We start from the raw sequence: 24742 nt of genomic DNA, 5'->3' as shown, positions 1-24742 counted from the left end.
TAATTATGAAAAATATTAAAAATAATAATAAATAATAAAATAAAAACATATAATCAAAGCATCATAATTAAGAAATTTCGTGTTTTTTTAAACATTCATATTTTTTTATATAAACTTAAATTAAAATATAAATAAAAAAAAATAAATAAAAAAATAAAAAAATATAATTTATGGTTAAAAATAGTTGTTTTACGTTTTGTAGGTTGTAATTAATGTATAAATATCTATCTAAAAAAAATATTTTATATCATAATCCTCTTTTTTTTTTTTTTTTTTTTTATATTTAAAAATTTTTAAATTTCATCAAAAGTGCGCACCACAAATTTTTAATTTTTTTTTTTTAAAATTTTTTTTTTCGCGAAATCTCTGCAAAATTGTTGGCTCTATCAAAATGGTATATCCATAATATGCAACGAAAGCTTTCATTTTGATTTTGCTTAAAAAAACTGATATGTGGATTCATTTATATAATTTTTTTATTTTTCTTTTTTCTTTTTTTTTATTTTTTATTTTTTTTATAATATTTTTTTTTTCTTAATTTTTCATAACAACAAATAAAACATCAGCTATTAACAAATATATAAATTATAAATATTTTTTTTTAACAATTATATAATAATATCAAATCACAAAAAATTTTAAAAAAAAAACTATTTATAAAATAGCCTTTTTTTTAAAAAAAAGGATAATATAATTAATTTTAATATAAAATTTTTTAAATTCCCAAAAAATAATAAAAAAAAATATTCCAAAAACACCAATTCTTTTTTTTGTTTAGTGTTAAAAATAAATAAAAAAATAACTTGAATATTAAATAAATAAATTTTTTGTATAATTTTTTTTTGTAATATAAATTTAAATATAAAATAATAATAATAATAATAATAATATAAAATTTTATTTTTTTTAAAAAAATGGAAACTCAATTTATAAATATTGACAATAATAATGAAACTAAATTATTAAATAGAAATAGTACAGATAATATAAGAATATCATCACCAATTTTTAATGAACAACAACAACAATTACAACAACAAGAACAATTATTAAAACAACAATTATTACAAAATCAACAACAACAAAAATTATTACAAGAGCAAATTTTAATGGAACAACAACAACAATTACTTAGACAACAACAATTATTACAACTACAACAAGATGAATCCGATGTAAAGAAAGGAGTTACAAGAACCTCATTTTTCGTAGCCGCCGCAAGAGCCATTTTAACAAATAAATATATTAGTCTTTTATCAAAACAATTACACAACAGTCAACAAAATATAAACACTAGTACCAATGAGGGTATTAATCAAATTAAAGAAATTGAAAATATAAATAAATTAAAAGATAAAGGCTACTATATTCAAGACTTAATTCCCGAAAGTGATCTCTCTTTCATTAAAGACCAACTCTGTACATATGACCCATTTGCAATTTTCTATTTAGATACCGAAGAAGCCAAACAATTACTTTTAGATAGCTACCAATTATTTTTTTCAATTTTACCACAACAACCATATTTTAACATTAAACAACACAATAGCAATACATATAATAATAATAAAAATAATTTAAATTCAAGTAATAATAGTTTAAATTCTAGTAATAATAATATAAATAATAATAATAATTTAACTTTCCAAGATTTTATATTAAAATCACATCCAGTTCAATCATGGTTTGATTTCCAAAATCACAAAACAATTAAAAGAGTTGCTTTTCGTACTAAATATATTGATCAAATTATAATGGATGGTCTTTCACAAAAGGGTTCAATTGCAAATTTAAATGCCACTGCTTTCTTTTATACTCAAGTCGTTATTTGTGGTGCTGGTTTAGATAGCCGTGCTCTTAGATTACCAATTCCAAAACATGCATCTGTTTTTGAAATTGATTTACCACAAGTCATCGAATTTAAAAAGAGAGTTTTAGAAAAATCAACTCAAGTTATAAAGCCTCATAGCCAATGTAAAATAAATCATATTAGTGGTGATATTGTTAAAGAAGGTGACCGTTGGATTTCATCTCTTCTCGACGCCGGTTTCAATCCTGCCATGCATACACTTTGGGTTATGGAAGGTCTTTTAATGTATTTAACTGAAGAGGAAATTGGCACTCTATTAGGTGCTGTCGGTATGCTTTCAGCTCCAAATAGTAAGCTATTAATCCATACTGTTGCCCCATTCAAGAAATCAAGTGGTGCTGGTGGCTCTGGTAGTAACATAGCCGGTGGTAGTTTATCCCCATCTTTATCATCATCAACATCAACATCATCATCTTCAGCTTTTTATAATTATAACAATAACAACCAACATCAACAAAATAATACCACATACAACTTTTTCAAAGAGGAGTTTGTTTCTTATCATTCAAATCCAATCGAATTATTAACTCAATTTGGTTTCTCTAAAGATATTACCTCTGTTTCATATAGCGACTTAAATCAAATGTATCAATGCAATGATCCAGACTTTATAAAGGGGGCCGACTATTCTAAATTTTCAACTGGTTTATTCACTGGTTAAAAAAGCTAAATTCAAATATCAACACTTTTTTTAATTTTAATTTTTTTTTTATAATAAAGAATTTTAGTTAAATTATATTATTTATAAAAAAAAAAAATCATTGTATTTTATTTATAATTTTTATTATTATTAATTTAAATATTAAAAATTAAATTATATCAAAGGTTTTTAAATAAATAAAAATACATGTAAATAAACTTTTAAAAATTTTAAGTATACACAACTGTGGTTTTTATAATTTTATTTTGTGTGGCAGTGTTTTAAAATAACCCACAAAATAAAAAATATTTATTTTTAAATATAGTGGTATTGTTTTATATGTTTAATTTCCATCCTCGTTATTATTATTATTATTGTTTTTATTATTTTTTATATTATTTAAATATTCTATAGCTAGTTCGTTCTTTGAATGGGATGATTTAGTAATAAATTGTAAACCTAGTTTTTCATTTTTTGGGAGTTCTTCACCTTCGTAATAGGCCTTTCCAATTAAAAATTGAGAGTTACTATTGCCACCTCTTGCTGATTTTTCATAAAACTCAAAAGCTTTTTTGGAACTTCTTTCTACAATTAAACCTTGTTGATACATACCACCAAGATAGAATTGAGCATCAGCATTTCCTTCAAGAGCAGCAGATTCCCAAAGTAAAAATGAGTTTTTGTAATCTGGGTTTTTACAGTTGTAATAGTATCTACCAAGATGGGTTTGAGCATTGGTATCACCCATTTTGCTTGCAAAAAGTAAAATATTTTTAGAGAAATTGTCGTGATCTTCCAATAAAAGTGTGCCAATAGTTGTACAAGCATTGATGTCATTATGTTTTGAGGCTAAACGCTTTAAGTGATGAACTGCACCATGAACATTATTTAACTTCATATAGATGAATACCAATTGTTCGATTGATGACTTTAAATTTAAATCTGATGCAATATTGAAATAAACCATTGGGAATGTATAGAGATTTTTATCTTCTTCTTCTTCTTCTTCATTATCATTATCATCCTCTATTTCTTCATTGACTATATTGTCATTGATATCTTTAGCCACTAATTTGATGTTTGGTTCGGCTAAACCTTTATAAGTTAATTCACCAAGCATACCAAATGCTACAGGTATTCTAAAGTGAGAGGCTTTTGTAAAATGTTCGAATGCCATATTAAAATCTTGTTTAACAATACCTGTTGAACCTGTATAATACATTTCACCTAAAAATATATGTGAAAAACCATGTGAATATTTCTCGGTTAGCTTTGAAAATATTTCAAATGCCTCTTGATATTTGCCTTGAATGTAATAATCTCTTGCCATTACAAATTCTTCTTTACATAATTTATTGATTTCTTTTATTGATTCTGGATCTTTAATAAAACTTGTTAAATATTCGGTGAGTGCAATCTGTTTTTCGCTTAATATGAGTTCTGGTTTGATGTTGATTCTATCTAGATATAATTTTAAAACCTCCTCTGGATTATTTGGTCTATCTAATGAAATCTCGTCATAAACAAAATTATTATCTCTTGTGGATATCTCTTTTGAAATTATTTTATCAATCTCTTCTTTCCTGTACTTTCTGTAGAAATCTTGAAAATACTCTTTCTTTTCTGGGTTTTCTCTTATTTTTTGTTTGATTACATCGATCATAGTTTGCTTTTTAAATGAAATGGCTTGACCTTCGATTTCTCTAATTTTATCTCTATCTGTAATTCCTGCAGTTCTGATGGGTTGTTCAAAAAATTCGTATTTTATTGCTGGTCTATCAACCTTTGAACCTGAAAATATAGTTGGCTCTTCTTTGTGTAATGATTTGACATATTCTTGACCTGATTTGGCTAACTCTGAATCCTCTTTTGGAAAACCTTTTATAAATACTCTATCATTTTTAATTTTATTTAATAATCTTGTAGAATTTCTTAGCATATTGATTAATTTATTATTTTTACTATTAATACTATGATAAAAACAAAATGATAAACAAATAATGATATTAAAACGAAAAAAAAAAAAAAAAAAAAAAAAGTTGGCGAATGAAAAAAAATTAAAAAAAATTAAAAAAAAAAAAAAAACATTTTTTTTTATTTTTTTATTTTTTTTTATTTTATTTTTTTCTAATTATTTGATTAATTTATTTATTGATTTGGGTCTAATATCTCCTTTTATTCATAAATGGTCTTTTATGAATCTAGTTTTGTTTATTGGGAAATGAATTAATTAATAATTCATTGTTTATTATTTTTTATTTTTTATTCTCCTCTTTTTTATTTTTTTCTTTTAATTTATTATAATATATAATATTTTATTTGATTAGGGCCAAAACAGTGTCTATGCATACTTAACCCCTCCAACTTACATAACATTACCACCCATTTGTAAAAATTTATTATAAAAAAAAAAATTTTCAATATTTTTTTTTTTTTTTTTTTAAAATTTTTTTCATTTAATTTAAAAATAAAAAAACAAGAAATTTTTTTTAAAATTAAATTTAAATATTACTTTTTTTTTATTGTGTATATCATTTATTATACTTGTGTGTATTTGTTCCATTTATTAATTTTATCTCTTTCTTTATTTTTTTTTATATCTATCTATAGTTTCACAATTATAGTCAATATAGAAATCAAATAGAATTAAAGAAAATATACACATCGCGACTTAAAATTTTATTGTTTAATTAAAAAAAAAAATTAATTTTTTTTTTTAAATTTTTATTATTTTTTCAATTTTTTTTAAATTTATTTTTCTATTAATTTTTTAAAAAATTTATATTTATTTCTTCAATCACTTACATACACAGTAACACACAAACAAATAAAAAAAAAAAATACATATCAACAAAAAACTTTAATTTTTTTAATTATTAATTAAATTAAAATTTAATATATTTTTAATCTCTTTTTTTTATTTTTTTATTTATTTTATTTTAAATTTTTTTTCAATTTCTAATTTCTATCTCTTTTTTTTCTTTACTATTTGTTTATTTCTTGAATTGACACACCACACATTCATTTCATATATTAGTTGTATATCTTCACCACCAACATAATTAATGTATAATATTAAATAGACAAATAATACACCTTATTAAATTAACTATCTATTAAAAAAAAATGAAAGGAAAACAAACAAAGGTTTATAAAGTCGTAAGTAAAAAAAAATCAAATATAAAAATTTAAAAAAAAAATTATTTTTCTAACCATAATATTTCTTTATATTCACAGAATGCCGTTGAAAAGAGTTTTATTGATACATTGGTACATTGTCCAGAAGATCAATTTAAAGATATATTGACTAGCTTCAGGGAGTGGCCTTTTGGTAAATCGGTATGGATTAAACTTTCTTTTTTACAATGTCAAAAAAATTCCTATATTAATATTTTCATTATTTTTTCTTTTTACTTTATTTCTATAAACTATAGGAGGATTTTAACCACTGGGCAGATGTTATGGATAGGATAGATTCAGTAATTAATAGGATAGCAACAAAATATTACCCATCATCAACATCATCAACAGCTACTACATCTTTACCTTCATCAGCTACTCAAAAAAATATATCATCTACCATTCCATGTATTTTAATAACTGAAGGGCGTGAGGACTTCCAAATAGATAAACCATACCTTATTTCAATTATTAAATTCTTAAAGGCATTACTTAGAAATTGTAGTAGTGGTAGTGGTAGTGCTTTTTGTTCCTCACAGGTAATTAGTTTAAACCATTTTTGCTAATATTGAACTCAATAAATACTAACTTTTTTTATTTTTTTATTTTTTTATTTTTTTATTTTTTTTATTTTTAATATCACAGGAAATACTACAATTATTTGCATTTCAAAATTTTGATATTTTAGTTGAGCTAATGAAACTATTAAATGTATTATTTCTTAAAAAGAGATATGTCAAAGATAATCTTAGTGTAATTTCTCAATTTCTTTCAAAGCTTTCTGTAATGTCACATGGGTTTAGTGAGGATAATTTAGAATTAAATGAATGTTGTAAAGAAAATATTAATGTGGGTTTTATAATTAATATGTTAATATTTATAAAAATAATATATTAATTTTTAATTTTTAATTTTTAATTTTTAATTTTTAATTTTTAATTTTTTTAATTTTAGATACCCAAATCATTAAATACATTATATTTCGAATTTTATAAAAACAAAAAGCCATTACCATCTGTACATAGTAATAATAACCAACCAACAATTTTTATAGACCCAACCTCAATACTTTATAATAAAATCAATATTTCAACAGTTGAAGAAAATGGTAAAACCATAATTAAATTATATGATATTGATAAAATTAATGCAAGTAGTTTTGAAATTTCCAGTAAATTAATCCAAGAACTTGGTATACCAGAGGAGGATCATTTTTTCGTTCACTTTAGAGTTAGTGTATTGAAAAACTTTTCTAATTTTCAATTTAGAAAGAAATGGATTCATTTAAGATTGGTTTCAATTAGTACCCTTTATCATCCAGTAGTAACACAATATTATAGCCCATCATCCAATGTTCTTTCAGAACCAGATTTTTTCAATGAGCTTTTAGACGTCATAAAGAATTATTCAAATCTTCCAGAGGAAGTTTCTGTTTCTGCAGTTTATGCATTTGCTTGTCTTACAGCTCATCTTCAAACAGCAATCTTTAATCAAATGATTATAAAAACATTTACTCAAGGTTTCTTTCCAAGTATCATTAGAAAGTGTGTTTGTGTTATTATTGGTGAGGTCAAAGATCCATTCATCACCAAGGCTTTTATTAATGCCATCTTTTTCTTTGTTTTTAAACTTTCAAATAAATCAATTTTACATGAAACTGGTGTTTTTCAATCTATATTACCTTTGATCAAAAATCGTTCAACACAAGTCAACTACATTAGATTTCAAATTAATGCTTTACAAATAATACATTCATTATTATTAGTCAAGCCTTATAATATCGAAATGTTTAGCGAGCAAGGTTATGTAAGAGCATTAATTCAATCAATAGGGGAAGAGGTTGATTTCATTGTAAAAAATCAAAAGCCAGAAGAATCAAAAGAAGATTTGGTCGTAGAAAATAATTATTTCACCAAAAGACAACCAACCAAAGACAACATTAACACATCACCAACAATTGATGAAAAGAAAAAAAGAATTAAAAAATCTGCTTCCACTACTGATGCTTCGTCAAATGTTTTAACTACTGCCACTACAACATCAGGTGAGGATGATCATCGACCAATGGATATAGCTTCTACAAGTAAAAATTATACATTTGATAAAAATATTTTATCGGATGGTTATATACCAAAAATTGTAACCCACAAATCACTTGCATTACACGGTTTGATGAGTATTTTAATTACAATTTCAATTGCAAATGGACTTCAAAGGGCAATTTTAAATGAAATCGTTGACAGTCCAATTCATGAAACTCTTAAAAAGGTTTTGGAACATTCTGATGCATTTTCACCAGTTTTAATAGGAGATACTTTTGGTATTCCAACCGATCTTGTACAAAGCGAACCAACTTGTTTTTCAGCTATTAATAATACTGGTATTGTGGATTTGGTATTTGAATATATTTTAAACAAAGAATTAAATCCAGATTTGTTAATTCTATCATCTGAGGCCTTAAATGCATTTAGTTTAAATTCGGCATTCAAAACCAAGGTAGTCGAAAGCACAGCAATTAAAAAGCTTCTCAAGGTTATTGTAAATCCAAAAAATGTTAATTCTCTCAATATCTCCACTCTTAATACTATTTGTAATAGTATAGACGAACTCATTAGACACCATCCAGAGTTGAAAATCGTAACTATTAGAGAAATCGTTGGCTTATTAGATGATATTATAGCAATGGCACCAACTACAAATAATCCAAAGCAACCAGTAACAGAGAAGTCAATCCACTGCCAAATGTTCAATTTTATAAACAAGTTTATTACTCTTTTTATTTCAAATGGCGAGCATGACCGTATTTTCCTTCAAGAGGGAGGTTTAGATAAATTATTAGAGATCTATACAAATCCACAATTTATTTTCAAAGAGTTAATGATCTTCAAATCTCTTTCAGTTGAAAATACTCCAATCGTATTGAAATCAATTATCAATATATTAAATACTCATTTTATGAAATTGGACGCACTTTGTGGTTGGAGAAATTCAAGAATTATTAGAGAGTGGGTTCCAGAAGAAATGAATAATAGGGAACAAATTCAAACTAATATTGATGTAATTAAATCATTGGTTTTAATTTTAAATAGCTTAATTAAGGGTCATTCCCAAGAAATCCCAGTTGCTGTATTGGAGGAATGGTCCAAAGATTTAGGTCTTTCTGTTTTCACTTCTCTTTGCACTCTTCAAAAAGCTCTCTACTGGGAATTCTCCTTAGAAAAAGATTCAGTATTTTGTACAAGCAATCCTATCAACCAATCTAAATCTGATACCTCACCAAATACAAGTAGTAAATCTATGGTACGTTCAGCATCTGCACCATCTGTAGAGCAAAGAAGAGTAGATCTTAGCCCATCACAAAGGGTATCGGAATTTAGCCCATCACAAAGGGGAGCGGAGTTTAGCCCATTACAAAGAAGAGGTGTTATAGAGTTCACACAACATCGTTTTTTTGGTGAAAGAAATACTCTATTAGCACCATTACCATTACCAATCAGTAATGAGACACGATCATTTCCCTCATCTTCATTTACTTTTATTAATCAAAGTTTATTAAGCCATTTGGAGGATTTATCACGATTCTTTATTGAATCTTTAAACCCAAATACAAAGAGAGATCCAGCTTTATATGAAAACAAATCAGAGATATTAGTAAAAAATATTGCCTCAAATTTGGTTCAATGGATTCAATGGAAGCCCGAACAAAGAGACCTAGAAAAGAAAGAGCCATACTATAATTACTTTAGCAGAGTTACATTCGATACCTTCAATTTGTTATATCCACAATTGATCAATTCATTATTTAAGGCCGATTATTACAAGACTCTCTTCCAATGTATGGACGAACTTGTTGATCGTTATTTAGAATCAAATTCATCCACTTCAGCTACCTCTAAAACAGAAAATTTAGTACATGCCACTCCATTACTTCAATGCAGTTTAATTATTCGTTCAACTGTTCTCCAACTTACTACTAAAAGTCAAAAGGCTGTTACAGAGAAAATTCTTCCATCAATTCTCTCTCAATTAGTTAAATATTGGTCACATAAAGATTTAGCCGAATTACCATTCTCATTAGAAATCTTAGAGTCAATAAACGATGTTTTAGCTTATGATAAAGCAATTTCATTAATTCCTCAACATGACCATATATCATCTTCAAAGAAACCAATTAGTTTACAGTCACCAAGAGTACCATTTGTTGCAAGTGAAACCTCAATTGCCACACTTACCGATATGGGTTTCCTTAGGGAGCATATCGAAAAAGCTATGAATACTTTACTTTCAAATAATCCAGATAACCTCACTGATTGGATGTTAAGTCACCCATACGAACCAAAAGATGAAGAAAAAGAAAAGAAAGAAAAAGAAGAAAAAGAACGTTTGGAAAAGGAACGTTTGGAAAAAGAGCGTTTGGAAAAAGAAAAATTGAATTCATATGAAAATTTACTTGGCGAACTAAGACCAACATTATTTAATAATACTATTCAAATTCTTTTATGTAAAAAGAGTTTCACAAATGCCGAGTTGGAAAAGATTTCAAAGTTAATTCAATTCATTGTTAAGGATAACAAAACACAAGAATCAAAAGAGGACATTGTAAATAAATTAATTGATCAAGTTAAAGAAAGTATTCCAAAAGAAGATTTTAAATCTACTGGTATTCAAACAAAAAATCTTTTCTATATCCTTCAAAAATTGAACGATACCGCCGAAATCCATACATTGTTAGTCGAAAAAGATTTATTATCAACCGTTGTAGATACAATTTCAGAATTATTAAAGCAATACTTGGGTAAATCTGATGATTCAATTCAAATTATTTTACCAAATACAACAACCACTTCCACGACTACTACTAGCGAAGCTTCAAAAGATGATTCAGTTTTAACAAGTGCTACTGTGCAAAAAGATTCAATTCTATCCTTTATTTCAAGTTTATTGGTTATCTCTTTTGATCTTTATAAAAAGCCATCAACTAAACCAGCCAATTATGATTATGAAGTTGAAGAAAAGAAACAAAAAGAAATTGATGATAACATCAGAAACGAAGAGATTCCAAAGATTTCATATAAACTTTTAGATATTTGTATTGCATTATTGAAACCCGCTTCTTCAACTATTGATGGTCCACTTTTAAGACTTTTAACAGAATTAACAAAGAATTTCACTCTTGCCACCTACTTCTTGAAGAATCAAGGTTTACAATTACTTTTATCAAAGAACACTAATATAACATCAAGTAAAGAAATAGTTACAAATGTTTCATTAATCGTTAAGCATATGTTGGAGGATAGAAAGACATTCTTTAATACTGTTCAAATTGATATACAACATATTATTCAAAACAATAGAGTCCAAAAAGGTGCACCACCAAAGAATATTCTTGGGGGTCTTTCTAAATTCGTCTCAAAGAATCCAACACTCTTCTTAAAGGCCTGCACTGAAATTTGTCGTATTCATACCTCATCAAATCTAATTTATCTTACACCAACTGCAAGTGAAACAATAGAAAAGAATACTGGCGATATTAAAGATTTCCCACACTTTGAACAAATTTCCCTCATTTTAATCAAAGCTTTGTTTTCTAAAGACGAAGCAATTATTCAATCTTCAAAAGAGGAGAAGTCCAAAAAACCAAAAGGCTCACCACCAACAAATATCTCTAATGTTGATGAAAAACTCCTTCTTGCCCTTGGTAAACCAAATATCTTAAAGCTATTAGAGGAAATTTTACTTCAATACCCAATGTTCCAAAAAACAGTTTTAAGTTATCAAGGTGTTGACTTGATTCAATATGTTATTGAGCATTTCCTTCCATGTTCAACTGCATCACCAGAAGATAAATCAAGAGGTGATTACTTTGGCAGTTCACACCAATCCGCTTCAAGATTTTTATTAGCCCTTTGTGCCACTCAAGAAGGTCGTGAAAAAGTATTTGGTCAATTAAGTGAGCAACTCAAAAGTTCAATTTCTGAATTTTCAGTATCACATTCAAATGTTCAAAATAAAAAGACTCAACAAAACAAAATGCTTTCAATTTCACATTTCATAAATTTGATTTTAAATTTTGCCCCACATTCACTTCAAACAGAATTTTATCAATTACTTTTAAATGGAGATATGGTTAATCTTTTATTGGAGGTTTTAAATCTTGTAGATATGAGCAATTCTCGTGCCTCAGAAACTGTCAACTCATTACTTCAAACCATTGGTCACCTAACCAAGTTTTCATCATTACCAAAACCAACACCAGAAGAAGATGCCGCCAAAATCAATATCTTCTCTCTTCCATATAACGTTTACGAGGGCTATCTAAAAAACAGCCGAGATTTACAATTCAATGTGAATTTCTCACACTTTACTGCCATTGATGAAATGGGTAACCCATTAACAATATCACAGGGAAACCTTATTGATTCTGATATCGAAATCGAAGAAGATAGCGATGACTCTGATCTTTCTGATTCCTCACTTTCCGACGATGAAGAACTAATCGAAATCGAACCGGGCGTTAATGTCATGATGAACGAAGGTGAAGAAATTGAAGATGGTGTTGAGGATGACTTTGAAGAAGAGGAAGAAGAAGAAGAGGATGACGATAGCCTCGAAATTGAGGAAGAGGAAGAAGAAGAAGAAGAAGAGGAGGAGGAAGAAGAGGAAGAAGAAGAGGAGGAAGAAGAAGAAGAAGAAGAAGATGGTGATGAACCAAGAGTTGGCAGAGTTGAGGACCTTCTTAGACCTAATAATCCATTCGGCGGTCGTCTCCGTGCGCCACAACGTTTCTATTTCTCAAACAATCCTCCATTATTAAATATAATTAATCACCAAGTAAATGATGACGGTCAAGAGGTCAGAGGGTTCCTTGGTGATACTCTCGAAAGAAATCTTTCAAACTTTTTAGCTTCCATCGGTCAAGCAGAGAATAATGCTGGTCGTATTGATGATTTAATCAGAATGAATACCAATCAGCTTAACAGAAATATTGAAAGATTCGAGCAAATGCTAATGAATTTCGATATTCAACAATTAAATAATCTTCGTACAAACAGAGTTAGACTTGGTAGAGATGGTACTTTATATTCAATTGAAGGACGTCAAGCTATTAAAAATGATATTGACGAATCTATTTCACTAGCTCAGTCTTACGAATCAGTTTTAATTAAACTATTATCTAAAATTACAAAGGAGGAAGAGGCAATCCAAAGAGCCAAAGAAAAGAAAGAAAAGGAAGAAAAAGAACGTTTAGAAAAGGAGGAAAAGGAGCGTTTGGACAAAGAAGAAAAAGAACGTTTGGACAAAGAAGAAAAGGAACGTTTGGAGAAAGAAGAAAAAGAACGTTTGGAGAAAGAAGAAAAAGAAAATTTGGAAAAAGAAAAAGAAGAAAGGGAAAGACAAAGTGAAACTCCAAACTCTACTGGTTCAAATTCAAATACAGCTCCAACTACCTCAACTGCTAGTCCACTCTTAACACCTACTGATAGAAGTCCATTAACTCAAAGCGGTGAGCAAAGACAGGATGTTGATCAACAGCCAATTGATGGTCCATTAGAAACAACAACAACCAGCACTACAACTAGCACATCATCTCCATCAACAACCACCACCACTACATCCACCACTACGACAACTACTTCAAATAATAATAATGCAAGTGGTAGCTCACCAAGCAACCCACCTGTTCCAAGAAGTGTTGATTTAGGTATTGATCCAACATTTTTATCAGCCCTTCCACCAGAGTTAAGAGCTGAGGTTTTATCAACACAACTCACAACCATTCATCAAAACGAAGCAGGTAATGGCCCAATTACAATTAGTCAAGATTTCCTATCAGCTCTCCCAGTTGAGATTCAAAATGAAGTTTTGGAACAAGAAAGAATTATTTCTGAACGTAGAGCTGCACAAATTAGACAAGCTGCCCCAGTTGATCCTAATTTAGTTCAAGATATGGACAATGCTTCATTTTTGGCTACACTTCCACCAGATCTCAGAGAAGAAGTTCTATTAACTCAACCAGAAGCATTCCTTCAAACTCTTCCACCAGAGCTCCACGCCGAAGCCATTAGACTTCGTGAAACCAATCCAGTTAGAATTGATCACAGAGCCATCCCAGAAAGAATTCCATCTCCACGTACAATACATAGAATCATCAAAGAGGCACCAAAACCAAAGAAAATTAATCAATCTGGTTGTGTTGTTAAAAAAGAAAATTTACTCCCATTAATTAAAACTTTGTATTTAGATCAACAAATCAGCAAACAGCAGCTTAGTAATATTTTTGCTCAAATCAGCACTTTCTCCGAGAATAGAGAGCAATTATTAACCTATCTTTTACAAATTTTAACCTGCTATGATATACTTCGTCAAAACCATCCCCAAGACTCCAAAGTTACAGACTCTGATAGATTTTCACCAATTGAAGACCCATGCCATCAACTATTGAAATATAAATCATTTAGATTCTTTGAAGTATCCACCCACCCTCCATTACAAGTTATTAAAAAGATTTTAGATATTCTCTTTTTATTAACATTTGGTAATCAATTTACTATTCAATGGATACTTCAACCACAATTCTTGATACCAAGAGTAGAATCACCACACGGTAAAGAATCAATGGATAGTCCTTCCGAATCTGATAAGGTTATTCCATTATGGAAACTTTGCAGCTCTTTAAATAACAATGAAGTTTTTTCAAAGCCATCCCATATTGATCGTCTTGTTTCTATTCTTTTGGCTGTTGTCGATAGCAATACAGTTATTAGTAATGGTGCCCTAAATAGCTCAAATAGCTCAGTATTTAGCGCCATTACAGAAAAACCAAAGATTCCAGTTTTCCCATCCCAATATGTCGAGGCACTTGTCCAAGCCTTAATGAATATTTACAATCCAAAGATTAGTCAACTCTTGGTTACACTAGCTTTTAGCTCTGAAGATAATAAAAAAATTGTTCTTGATCAACTAAACCAAAATTTAAAGAGATTAACAAAAGATGTTATTTCAAATTTGGAAAATATGAAAAAGATTTTCAAAGACTCACAAATATCTCCTCTTCTTTATATCCCAAATTCGACAAAAGAAACAAATTTCCTTCATATTTTACAAACTATTAATTCGATTTTAAATCCAAAACCAACAACAACAACCAATAATACTAATCAAATATCTTCACCAGCTGTTAATCAACCAAACTCTGCTCAATCTCCACAAGTTAATTCTTCTTTAACATCATCATCATCTAACGTTGCTTTAGATTCATCTTCATCCTCAACAACTACAACAACATCAAATAACAATAATACTACCTCAACCACAACAACAACTACCACAACCTCATCAAGCCCAACCACAAACCCAACAACAAACTCTTCAACAGACTCAAACTCATCACCTTCAACCACCTCAACCACAACAACTACAACAACAACCACCACCAATAATCTTGGTTCATCTACAAACAGTGAAGATGGTTCAAATAAAAAAATCACTTCTAAAAAAGAAACTCAAGTATCATTAAATGACTACTTTAGCAATCACCACGAATTGGATCAGCTTTGGAGCTCAATCAAGTCATTCCTTACATTCTTTAGCACAGATAAACAACAACAAGAGCAACAACAAAAACAACAAGAACCAGTTACAAAAGAAAAACTTACAAGTAAAAAGAAAAGTGGTCCATTACCAATGACATCCTTACTTTTACCTTTAGTTGAAATGTATTTCCTCGTAAACTCACCAACATCAGATCAACTCCAAAACAATACTGTTCCATCATCACCTTCTCTTGCAAGTCTTAAACTTTCATCATCACATGGTGGTAGTCTTCCAGCAAGTCTTAGCAATGGTAATTTAGCCGGAACCCCACCAACAATTGACTATAATACCTCGAGATTCTTTGAATTTGTTGAACAAAACAAGAGTTTAATCAACGATCTCATAAGACAAGACAGTAATTTATTAACAGGTTCACTTTCTGTTTTAGCCAAAGTTCCAAAATTCTTAGATTTCGATAACAAGAGAACCTATTTTAGAGCATACTTTAATAGTAAAAAAGAAAGAGTTGGCACTATTCGTCTTAAAGTACGTAGAAATCACATCTTTGAAGATTCATACAATCAACTTAGAATGCGTTCTCCAGAAGAACTCAAGGGTAAATTAAATATTCAATTCTCTGGAGAAGAAGGTCTTGATGCTGGTGGTTTACTTCGTGAATGGTATTTAGTATTATCGAGAGAGATGTTCAATCCAAACTATGCTCTCTTCAAAACATCTGCCTCCGATAATGTAACTTTCCAACCAAATCCAGAATCATATATTAATCCAGATCATTTATCATATTTCAAATTTATTGGTAGAATTATTGGTAAAGCTTTGTACGATGGAATGATGTTAGATGCTTTCTTCACAAGAAGTTTCTATAAGCACATGCTTGGTCTCACAATTAATGTTAATGATATGGAAGCCATCGATCCAACCTATCACAAAAATCTTTTATGGATTCTCGATAACGATATTACCAATGTATTAGATCTTACATTCTCCACAGAGATTGATATCTTTGACTCTACCAAAGTTATAGAATTAAAACCTGGTGGTGCTAATATTCCAGTAACTGAAGATAACAAGTTAGAATATGTTCGTTTAGTTGCTTCTGTTAGAATGACAAACTCTATCAAAGATCAAATCAATAGTTTCCTTGAAGGTTTCCACGAACTAATTCCAAAATCACTTATTGGTATTTTCACTGAAATGGAATTAGAATTATTAATTAGTGGTCTCCCAGAAATCGATATCGATGATCTTAGAGCAAACACCGAATACAATGGTTATACTGCCGATAGTCCACAAATTATTTGGTTCTGGAACACAGTCTCCAATTTTTCAAACGAAGAAAAAGCTTCACTTTTACAATTTGTCACTGGTACTAGTAAAGTTCCTTTGGACGGTTTTAAATCTCTTGGTGGTATGGGAGGTTTACAAAAATTCCAAATTCATAGACTTCGTGGTAGTCCAACCAGACTCCCAACTGCTCATACATGTTTCAATCAAATAGATATTCCAGAATATGAATCTCAAGACCAATTAAAAAAATTCTTAAAGTTAGCTATTACCGAAAGTAATGAAGGTTTTGGTTTCATATAAGATCAAAATTACACAAAATAAATAAAAATTGTATATTAAATTTTAATAACTTTTAAAACTATAGTTTTTTTAATAATTATTAATATATATTTTAATTGTTTATTTTTTATTTTTTTTTTAAAAGGATTTTATTTTATATATTTTTTTTTATTTTTAAAAGTGTCGTTGTTTCTTTGATTTATTTATTTAAACATAATTGATATTTTATAATTTAATTGAACCATCTTTTTCTAAGGTAGCTTTAATTTTAGTATCTAACCATTCACCATTAGAAACGTGATAGCCTTTGGTTTTTAAAACACCACCAACAACTTTGGCTTCAACATTTGGTAAAAGTTTAACATTTGATGATGAAACAGCAAAACCTAAAATTTGATTTGAATTTACTGGAATATTAAAAGTTTGAGTTTTACATTTTGATTCGAATTGTTTAAGTAATGATGCATCATATTCGCCAACTAAATAAAAAAAAAAGAACCATATTAGTATTCAATATCTTTGACTTTAAATTTTACATATGTTTACATACCAATGACTAATTTATTTAATTTTAATGATTCAACTTTTGAAAACTCTGTGCTGTTAACTAAAGTGTTAAAGTTTGAACCAGAAATTAAGAGAACTTCACATTTATCTTGAGTGATTGTGTTAATAATAGTAGTTGGATTAATATTTGAAATTTGGGCAACGAATGCACCTCTGAGTAAACATGCTAAATCTGTTAAAATAAAAATTATTAGTTTGTGTCAATGAGAAAAAAGAAAATTCTTTTTGGTGATTCAACTTACTGAAAATTGTTGAAAGACTTTCAGTTGATGGGATTGCTAATGAAAATCTTTGTCTTGGTTTAATATCAAAGAATTCACCTAAGGCATCAGCAGTATTTAAAACTGATTTTTGGGTGAATGAAACATATTGATCATTAATTGGGTATGAAACTGAAACTTGGTTATTTGAAAGATCACCATATGGGAAATCTTTGCTGTCTAAGATAATATCTTTTAATAAACTAATACCTGGTTCGTCCTTATTGGCCATAGAGAAAATATGTTTTAATTGTGGGTATCTTTCATCTCTAAAATATTCACCTGTATGAACTATAATTTTGGTTGTTAAATAAAAAAATATTAATAATTATCTAAAACAATAGTTTTATAACTAAATTATTATTTACTTCTATTTAAATTTGGGAAAAATTCAAGGGCACCTTCGACCATGTTATTTTCCATATCACCCATAATGAGTGAATTTGCTTTTTTCTTTTGTAAATGAGCTCCAATTTCTGAAAAAGTTGATGATGCTGGGAGTGTTACATAAGTTAAACCAGCAGTGGTTGCACCTAAATAAGTTAAAGTCTATAAATGTATGTAAATTAAATTATTAGAAATTTTATGTTGGTATTGGTTATTACTATAACTGAATATAGAGATATCACTGTAGTTGAAATCTGAAAATATATATATAGTTTGATATTACATTATTGATACCTTCTGAATTTGAAACAACAACTTGATCTTTTTTAATATTATGTTCAGCAAAACCATTGGCTAAACCTTTAACATTGTGCTATATGATATTTTTAATTAAAAATGATTAGTTTTTAAATTCTATTTTACTATGACTACTATTATTAAAACTTACAAGCATTTCATCATAAGTTAAAGTGTAATTTTCGTGATCTGGAATTGATAAAGCATCATAATATCCAAAAGTATTACAGGCATTCTTTAATCTGTTTGCAATAGTTTCATTATGTTCAACATTGAATTTACCTGGTTGAACAAATGAGGAATAACTTCTAACTAAAACACTATTTATTTTAATGAAGAAGATCAATTAGATTTCGTATTCGTATTAACATTGTTTATGTGTGTTTTATTCTTTTTACTAAAATTATTGATATTGTTATTTTTTAAAATTTTGATTGCTATGATATATGATCCAATCACCTACCTTTTAATGTTATTTGATCTATTTAACATTTTATTTATGATTTTAAATCAACTGTTTTATGCACACAGTTTCTATGAGTGATGAAAAATTAATAAAAAATAAAAAAAATTTAAAAAAAAAAAAAAAAAATTTTTATTATTTTTTTTTTATTTTTTTTTATTTTTTTTTTTTTATTTTTTAAAATTATTTTTTTTCATTCAAAAAATTTGATTTTTTTACCTCTCAAAGAACTTCAATTTTATAAATAATTATTTGTTTAGATATTAAACATATACTTTATAGATTATTAAAAATAAATTAAATTTAGAATATAAAAAATACATTGTTTTCTATATTTTAAAAATATTAATATAATTATACACCAGGCAAAATAAAAATAAAATTTAAAAAAAAAATAAAAATAAAAAATAAATGTCAGATAGTGCAACAATAAATACAGAGGTAATAATCGACTCCAATACATCCAATATAACACCACAATTTACAAAAAGAAAAAGTCAACTTTCAAAAAGGTTTAGAGTGGATAACGAGGAAGATAGAAGGCTTTTAAAAGAAAAAGTTGTAAATTCAAGATTAGAGCAATTAGAAAATGATAATGAACAATCAATAAACATAAATGAAGACAATGACGACGACTATCAAGAAGAGGAAGAGGATTTAGTATATACAACACCTGTAAATAAAAGAAGACAAAGTATAGCAAGAGAAAAGAAAAAAAATGAAAAAAAATCAATGAATTTAAATTTTAATGAAGTTTTAGAAAAATCTGTAGGTTAACATTAGTAATTTATTCCCAACTATTATTAACTCTTACTAACAACTCATTTAGTATTTGGAGACCTATCCAGATCATGTACCCACATATATAAGTGTTCAATCAAAACCCTCGTCATTTCCACAAAGACACTTTTGTTCGATATGCGGTTATATTGGATCGTATACCTGTAAACAATGTTCGAGTAGATATTGCTGCGAAAAATGTTATGGTGTACATAGTGAAACAAGATGCAAGAGTTCAGTTTATTATTAAAATCAATATATGTATATCTTTCTGTAAATATAAAAACAAATAAATTTAAAAAAGGACAAATCCTTTTTCTTTTTTTTTTTTTCTTTTTTTTTTTCTTTTTTTTTGATTTAAAAAAAATGTAAAAATATAATAAATTAACTATAATAATAATATAAATGAATTATTATTATTATAATATCTTTATCTTTATATTTATTCGATTTTATGTATTTTTTTATTTTTCTTTTTTTTTTAATTTTACACAACCTCTTTACCTTTGGTGACACCGCCTGATAATGAAGAGTATTGACTTGTGTTATCTTCTTTAATTTTTTTATTTTTTATACTTTGAAGATATTCGCTTAATTCTTTTGATGGTTGGTCAGAAGAGAGTGCATTGGAGGAGGTTTGTTGTGGTAATGATGGATCGTTTATATATATATTTAAATTTGGGTTTGAGGATTGAAGTATTTCAATACAATGTGTAAGTTTTTCTATAGTATCGTTTTGTGACTCTATTTTTTCTTCTAAACTTTTAAAACCATTTTGTATTTTCTCTTCTTTTTTCTTATCTTTTTCTGCAGATCTTGAATTTTCATATACCAAAAGACCCATTGCAACTGATAATAAAAATGCTTCGCTAACCATCTCTGTACCTAAATCAATAGCTGCATTAACATTTAATTCTGTTACTCTTCTAGAGTTATCACCTGTAAATCTTGATAATCTAATTTCTAAAATTATAATAACAATAATCATAATTATTTATTAGAATTACCAATATGTTTTTTTTTTTGATATTAATAAACCACCTACCTAGTTTATGCCAAACTCTTGCCATTCTAACAACTCTGTCATGAAAAGCAGGTGATTTGGATGCTGCTGCTTTAATTTGCTTTGAAAAAGGTTTTGCTAAACTTTTAATAAATAATGAACCAAGTTTTAACATAGGCAATACCATTTTTAGTTATTTTATTTTACCCCCAAAAGTATAAGATATTTTACACTAATGCTATAAATATTATTATTAATTTATTTTTAAAAAGTCCTAAATTTAATTAAAATAAAAAAAAAAATCGATTAATTTAATTAAAAGTTTAAATCACACCCTTTAAATGTTTTTTATGATAAAAAAAAAATGAAAAAAAAATTTTAAATTTAAAAAAAAAAAAAAAAATTTTTTAAAATTAAAAAAAAAATTAGCTAATGATTATTTTTTAGTTTTAAACTATGAATAATAATAATAACAATAATATTAATAGTAACATTAATAGCAATGTAAATAGATATATACCAATTTTAAATTTAGATCAAATAGAAAAAGAAATAAAAAATAATTTTAAAATAAATTTTAATAATAATACCGACATAAATAAAGAGGAATGGGATGACTTTAATTTAAAGTTTAAAAGGGTGGTTTTTTTTGTAAAAAGAGTATGTGAACTATTATCATTGTCATCTTTAGCCTATTTTCACACAATAATTCTTTTTAGAAGATTCATATCAAAAGTACCTTTAAAAGATTATAATTTTTATGTATGTATAAAGTAATCAATTTCAGTCCTATTTAATCTATTAATTTTTTTTTTTTTTCAGTTAGTAGCAATGTCATGTATTTTAATTTGTGTAAAAGTAAATCCATCATCAATAATAGCAATGAAAGTTCGGGATATTTTAAATATTTCATATTATATACTAACAAATGAAAAATTACTAATTAATGATGTATGCATAGGATTGATATTATATTAATTTTATATATTGATAACTATTAACGCCCATTAAAACTATTTTAGGATTACTACAATTTTAAGGATAATGTAATAGATATGGAAAAAAAGGTTTTAATTACATTAGAATTTAATATTTCAATATCGGTAGATAACAGCATTGGTGTCAAACTTCCCCATTCATATTTATTTCACTTTTTATTATTTTTAGATTTCGAAAAAGACCATTTAGTATCTCAAATATCATTAAATTTTTTAAATGATAGTTTATTAATTTTGTTTATTCAATCACCCTATTTCCAACCAGAAGAAATTGCATTATATTCAATTTTCCTATCATTAGAGTTTACAAAAAATGAAGGTTTAAAAATAGACAGAGCCCAACTATATAGTTTACTTGGGTTAACCAATTCCAATAATAATAACAATGGATACAATAATAACGATATTGATAATAAATATAACAGTAAGATATTTAAAATTAAAAATTATTAAACAAAAAAATAGATATTAATAAATATTTTTTTTTTCGATCATTTTTTTATTTGCAGTTTTCAAAAACTATTTAAATAATTTATATTTAGAAATTAAATTTAGCCCACCCACGATTACAACAAATAACGAAAACAATAATTTAACAAATGATATAAATAATAGTTTAAATATAATACACAACACAGGGTCAGAATTGATCCAAAATTTCTTTAAAAAATAAACGTAATATATAGATACTATCTACTTTAAGAGCGGTTGGGATCGAAAAAAATTAGATTAAAAAAACTTTTTTTATTTTTTTTTTTATTTTTTATAATTTTTTTTTTATTTTTTGTTTAAAATTTTTTTATGTTAATTATTTTATTAGTTTCAATTGTTTATAATAATTTATAATATAATAAAAATTATATAACATTATAATAGTTCTATTTTTCAACATTGTAATTTTATTTTAATTTTTATTTTTTTTTTATTATATATTTTTATTTTGTGTGTTTTGTGGTGCAGTATTTTTAATTTATTTTAAATTTAATAATTATTTATTTTTATTTTTTCATTAAAATAAATACATTAATAATATAACTATATATAAATATAACATAATATAATATAATAATAATATATAATATAAATAATAATATAAAATGGGTTGTTGTTGTTCAAAAAATAAAAAATATCATGGAGATGATGGATTAGAAAATAGACCACCACCAAAAAATAACAATAATGATAAAAGAAAAAACAATACAATAAGAAGGGGTAAAGATTCACTAGCTTTACAACAAAATAATCCAACATCATTATTTGAAATAACAGATTTATCATTAAAGGGTGATATTATGTCAGCACTTGAAGAACAATCAAATGATTCAGATCTTTTAGCTCAATATGGTGTCATTTTAGCACTTGAAAATAAGAATAAAGAAGCAGAAATAGCATTTAGAAAAGCAGTCGATGCTGATAGTTTAAATTCAAGAGCATGGCAAGCATATGCAGAATTTTTAGAAAAAAGTAAGAACCCTAAAAAAGCAAAAGAAGTTTATGGTGAAGCCTACAAGCATGCTGCACCAAAGATTGCTTTGGATGAAGATGACTCAAGTCTACTTTTAAGCTATGCCATGTATATCCAAAAATCTGGCGATCTTGATAAAGCTGAGAAATTATATAAGCGTATTGTAACATCTGGTCCACAAATCCCAGAGGCTTTTGGTCGTTATGGTGTATTTTTATTAGAGGTTAGAAAAGATGTCGAAAAAGCAAATACCTATCTCAAACAAGCCGCTGATATTAACCCACCCTCCGAACTTTGGTGCACAAAATATGCTGCCTTCTTAAGAGAACATAAAAAAAATGATCAACAAGCTTCAGAATACCAAAAAAGAACTTCATTATATGTAAAATAAAATAATATAATAAAAAATAATGTATATAGAGCCAATAAAAGATAAAAGTTATTTATTCTTTTAAGATTTAAATTAAATCTAAATTTAATATTAAATATCCATTTTTTTCTTTTTTTTCTTTTTTTTTCTTTTTTTTTTATTTTTTTTTTTTTTTTTGATCAAAATGTGTTTTTGAAATTTTTTTTTTTTTTATAATTTTAATTAAAATAAGGTAATGAAAAATATCATTTTTTTTAAATCACCCAAATTAAATCAAGAAAATGAAATAGATGATAAATATAACGATGTAATATCCTTATTCTAGCAACTACTTTCTTATATTTAAAGATTTATTAATAGATTTTATTTTAGTTATTTAAAAATGATGGATTTAATACAGAGTTTATTAAAGTTTTAAAAATAACAAATAGTCATGATGGTTTAAACTCATTTGTAAATCATTGTAGTGTCAATAATAATAATTGTAGAAATAGTTTTTTTGGTTTGATATTTACAAGCAGCAATTCAATTAAATCTTTAGAAAGCTATATATTAGAATCATATAATAACAATAATGATAGTGAAAATGATAAAAATGAAAAAATACTTGATTTTTTTAATAAATATTTAAATAATAAATATATTTATATTGTTGGGGAAACTAGTTCTCAACTATTTAAATCATGTTTTTCAATAGTGGCAAACGATAATAGAATAAAATCAGAATCAAATGCAATTAATCTATCCCAACGTATTAAAGAAGACTATGACACCAATAAAGACAAATCTCTACAATTTTTATATTTTTGTGGAAATAATAGAAGAGACGAATTACCAAATTATTTAAAGGAAAACTCAATTCAATGTAACGAAATAATAGTTTATAACTCTGAAACATTCGATGATAGTTTAAATAGTATTAAAGAGTTGTATCGTAGAATTAAAATAAATAAAGAACAGAATTGTTGGTGTGTATTTTTTAGCCCATCAGGTGTGGAATATATATTGGATATAATTGGTCAACTATCAAATAATATAGAAAATAAAAAATTAGATTATAACAAAGAAACTGCATCGTTTTGGGATAATATTAAAATTGTGGCCATTGGTAAAACAACTGAAACCTCTTTAAAGAAAAATAATATAAGGGTGGATATTGTTTCACCGTTACCAAATGCCCAGAGTCTTTTTAATTCGATTAAAGACTTTATAGATAAATAAAACAAATAAATAAAATATTTAATTTGGTTATGTATATTTTTTTATATTATTTTTAATTTTTTATTTTTTTTAAATATTTTTTTTTTTTAGTTTTTTGATTACTTTCTTTTTGGAAAAAAG

General features: G+C 26.6%; 8 protein-coding genes across 8 annotated transcripts; 5 read left to right on the top strand and 3 right to left on the bottom strand.

Annotated features, from left to right (window-relative positions):
- Positions 1 to 914: 914 nt before the first annotated feature.
- DICPUDRAFT_50193 (uncharacterized protein) lies at positions 915 to 2616 on the top strand (the record flags this gene model as incomplete). Its single annotated transcript, XM_003291980.1, has 1 exon — positions 915 to 2616. One exon carries the CDS (start codon positions 915 to 917, stop codon positions 2529 to 2531), a length of 1617 nt encoding a protein of 538 aa, XP_003292028.1. The 3' UTR covers positions 2532 to 2616.
- A 285-nt stretch (positions 2617 to 2901) lies between these two features.
- On the bottom strand, positions 2902 to 4311 carry DICPUDRAFT_6769 (uncharacterized protein; the record flags this gene model as incomplete). The annotated part of the gene is made up of 1 exon (XM_003291973.1): positions 2902 to 4311. A coding segment is annotated over one exon (1410 nt), but the record flags the coding sequence as incomplete, so codon positions are not given.
- Positions 4312 to 15404: 11093 nt separating this feature from the next.
- DICPUDRAFT_39910 (uncharacterized protein) lies at positions 15405 to 16832 on the top strand (the record flags this gene model as incomplete). Its single annotated transcript, XM_003291979.1, has 1 exon — positions 15405 to 16832. The coding sequence occupies one exon, from the start codon at positions 15405 to 15407 to the stop codon at positions 16830 to 16832; it is 1428 nt and encodes a 475-aa protein (XP_003292027.1).
- Positions 16833 to 17036: 204 nt separating this feature from the next.
- Positions 17037 to 18814, bottom strand: DICPUDRAFT_89646 (uncharacterized protein; the record flags this gene model as incomplete). Its single annotated transcript, XM_003291972.1, has 7 exons — positions 17037 to 17290; positions 17362 to 17550; positions 17621 to 17920; positions 18007 to 18187; positions 18309 to 18398; positions 18474 to 18642; positions 18786 to 18814. 7 exons carry the CDS (start codon positions 18812 to 18814, stop codon positions 17037 to 17039), a joined length of 1212 nt encoding a protein of 403 aa, XP_003292020.1.
- Positions 18815 to 19196: 382 nt separating this feature from the next.
- Positions 19197 to 19815, top strand: DICPUDRAFT_156709 (uncharacterized protein; the record flags this gene model as incomplete). The annotated part of the gene is made up of 2 exons (XM_003291978.1): positions 19197 to 19553; positions 19615 to 19815. 2 exons carry the CDS (start codon positions 19197 to 19199, stop codon positions 19813 to 19815), a joined length of 558 nt encoding a protein of 185 aa, XP_003292026.1.
- Positions 19816 to 20214: 399 nt separating this feature from the next.
- Positions 20215 to 20755, bottom strand: DICPUDRAFT_11174 (uncharacterized protein; the record flags this gene model as incomplete). The annotated part of the gene is made up of 2 exons (XM_003291971.1): positions 20215 to 20528; positions 20611 to 20755. Coding segments are annotated over 2 exons (459 nt in total), but the record flags the coding sequence as incomplete, so codon positions are not given.
- Positions 20756 to 21024: 269 nt separating this feature from the next.
- Positions 21025 to 22239, top strand: DICPUDRAFT_82670 (uncharacterized protein; the record flags this gene model as incomplete). The annotated part of the gene is made up of 4 exons (XM_003291977.1): positions 21025 to 21330; positions 21391 to 21519; positions 21591 to 21990; positions 22076 to 22239. 4 exons carry the CDS (start codon positions 21025 to 21027, stop codon positions 22237 to 22239), a joined length of 999 nt encoding a protein of 332 aa, XP_003292025.1.
- A 424-nt stretch (positions 22240 to 22663) lies between these two features.
- Positions 22664 to 24622, top strand: DICPUDRAFT_156706 (uncharacterized protein; the record flags this gene model as incomplete). The annotated part of the gene is made up of 2 exons (XM_003291976.1): positions 22664 to 23413; positions 23774 to 24622. The coding sequence occupies 2 exons, from the start codon at positions 22664 to 22666 to the stop codon at positions 24620 to 24622; spliced, it is 1599 nt and encodes a 532-aa protein (XP_003292024.1).
- Between the last annotated feature and the right edge of the window lie 120 nt (positions 24623 to 24742).

The sequence above is a fragment of the Dictyostelium purpureum genome (genome assembly GCF_000190715.1).
Source record: "Dictyostelium purpureum unplaced genomic scaffold DICPUscaffold_314, whole genome shotgun sequence".
In the NCBI taxonomy this organism is placed as follows: Eukaryota; Evosea; class Eumycetozoa; order Dictyosteliales; family Dictyosteliaceae; genus Dictyostelium; species Dictyostelium purpureum.
The sequence above is the reverse complement of the archived record's forward strand: the minus strand, read 5'-3'. Positions and strand labels throughout refer to the sequence as shown.